Source organism: Labeo rohita, unplaced genomic scaffold, assembly GCF_022985175.1.
Source record: "Labeo rohita strain BAU-BD-2019 unplaced genomic scaffold, IGBB_LRoh.1.0 scaffold_625, whole genome shotgun sequence".
NCBI classification, from domain to species: domain Eukaryota; kingdom Metazoa; phylum Chordata; class Actinopteri; order Cypriniformes; family Cyprinidae; genus Labeo; species Labeo rohita.
The window spans coordinates 39,264-41,335 of NW_026129552.1; the positions used below are offsets into that span (position 1 = coordinate 39,264).

Sequence of the window (2,072 nt, forward strand, 5' to 3'; positions counted from 1 at the left end):
AACGATGTTATAACGGACTATTTCACATCCAGAGATGAAGGATGGGATGATGAAGTTACTAGAGAGGAGGAGTCCGATGACAGTCTGTTTTATGCACAGTGCGCAAACAGTTGCGCTGCGCTCGCTTTTACTACAAGGTAGTATTATTTGTGCTATCTAAACATAAAATGGACGATCGAAAGTTCGGAGACTATGCCCATTAAAAAGGTTAGTCTGTTTGTGCTCCTAACTTGACCAACAGCTCTTATTAAACTGGTAAAGTGAAAGTGAAACTCGTTTCACTTTAAAGGCATTTTTCTCAAAATTCCATTTCTGAAAATCGTCGCTATCAGCCAACCTAAGAACTTTGGTTACAGAAAGGGCTTGAACCCAGCTTTTATATGGTATCAAAACCTTAAAAAGGTTAAATTTCACAATGTGTTGGGTTTTCCTAAAACGCATCACATATGCCGATGATGGGGCACTATGGAAAAGGGGGCGTAATGTGGAGCATGTGGAGAAATGTATGCAGTCTGCTATTAAAGAAGTGGAGTATTGGGATAGAGAATGGGGTTTTCGTTTCTCAGTAGCAAAAACTCAAGTAGTCTGTTTTATAAAAAGAAGAATTAACCCAACAGTGAATATTAAAATGTATGGACAAAAATTGGAACAAGTATCAGTTGTTAGATTTTTGGGCCTATGGATGGATTAAAAAGTTAACAGATAAGTGTAAAAAAGCAGTTAATGTAATGAGGTGTTTGGCTGGGGTTGAAAAGGGAGCCTGTCGTCATTCCCCTAAAAGCATATTGTGCACTGATAAGAGCTGCTATAGATTATGGAAGCATGGTGTACAGCTCGGCATCAAAAACACAGCTTTCTAAAATTGAGCTTATTCAGTCACAAGCTTTAAGAATATGTTGTGGAGCAATGAGATCATCTCCAATAACAGCATTACAAGTAGAGATGGGTGAAATGCCCCAAGAACTCCGAAGGCTTAAATTAAGAATGAGGTACTGGATAAGCATAAAAGGTAATTTGGACAGTCATCCAATTAAGAAATTTCTGAAGGATTGCTGGGAGTATGAATATAAAAAAATCAACAAGCTTTGGATGGAATGCTAAGGAGGCTCAGAAGATGGGCCTAAGTGACATCGATATTGCTCCTACTGTAGCTATCCCCCATACGGAAGTGCAATATATTCACATACATGTGGAACATTGTTGAATATATTGAAATATATTTAAAATATATATTTTCCAAATGCATAAAATTCCTAACTAAAAAATGTATCTTCATGTTGCATGTATAAATACATGTACAAATATGTGATAATATATTTCATGTTTCATGTCATTTAAGCCTATGAAATTTGTCACATATGCATGGGCACCAGAAGCAAAAAAAAATCACGGATTTCAATAAAATGTGCACGATATTGCAGTGTATTTGTCACACGCACCGGATCACGTGAGGTCACGAGGCACCGGAAGTAATCTCCGCGGGTATATAAACAGGAAATAAGGTTTGGTTGGCACCAGACATTGAGTTCATGTTGGACTACTGTGTAGGTCTCATCTCCTCTCCCATCTCTACTCACGTGAGTACCGCTCTAAGGAGCTATTTATATACCTGTCTGTGTGCGTGTGAGAACGCGGATTTCCTGGTGGGAATCTCTACTCCGTAGACGGAGCGTTCTCAGATCAATCGCATGGTTTACCTGCTCATTCGTGTGCCTCCGCGTTTGAGTTCTCCATCATGCTACACAGGGACCCTCTTCGATCATTCATTTCCTGTCCTGCCTCCGTGACAGAATGTCTGGTCCAGAAATGGTCCCGGCGGAGTTGGAACCGCTGTGGGGAGTAATACAGCAGCAGGCCGTGGAGATCGTGAATCTGCGGCAGGAGTTGGTGAATTTCCGGACGGAGATCACCGCGCTGCGTTCCGAAGCCGCTGGTCTTCGGGCGGAGTGCGCGAACCTCCGTTCGGATCTCACCGCCCTGCAAGCGGATCACGATGACCTGGCCGCTGCTTGAACTCCTCCCGCCGAACCAATCCGCCAAATTCCTCCTCCCAATCAACCCAAAATTTCACT

General features: G+C 42.1%; 1 protein-coding gene across 1 annotated transcript in view; it reads right to left on the reverse strand.

Moving 5' to 3' along the window:
- The window catches only part of LOC127161363 (ribonuclease inhibitor), a 33,376-nt gene extending 31,671 nt beyond the window's left edge, over positions 1-1,705 (reverse strand). Inside the window, exon 1 of the mRNA XM_051104072.1 lies at positions 1,698-1,705. Coding sequence (XP_050960029.1) covers positions 1,698-1,705 — 8 coding nt within the window. The remainder of the gene's footprint in view (positions 1-1,697) is intronic.
- Positions 1,706-2,072: the final 367 nt, after the last annotated feature.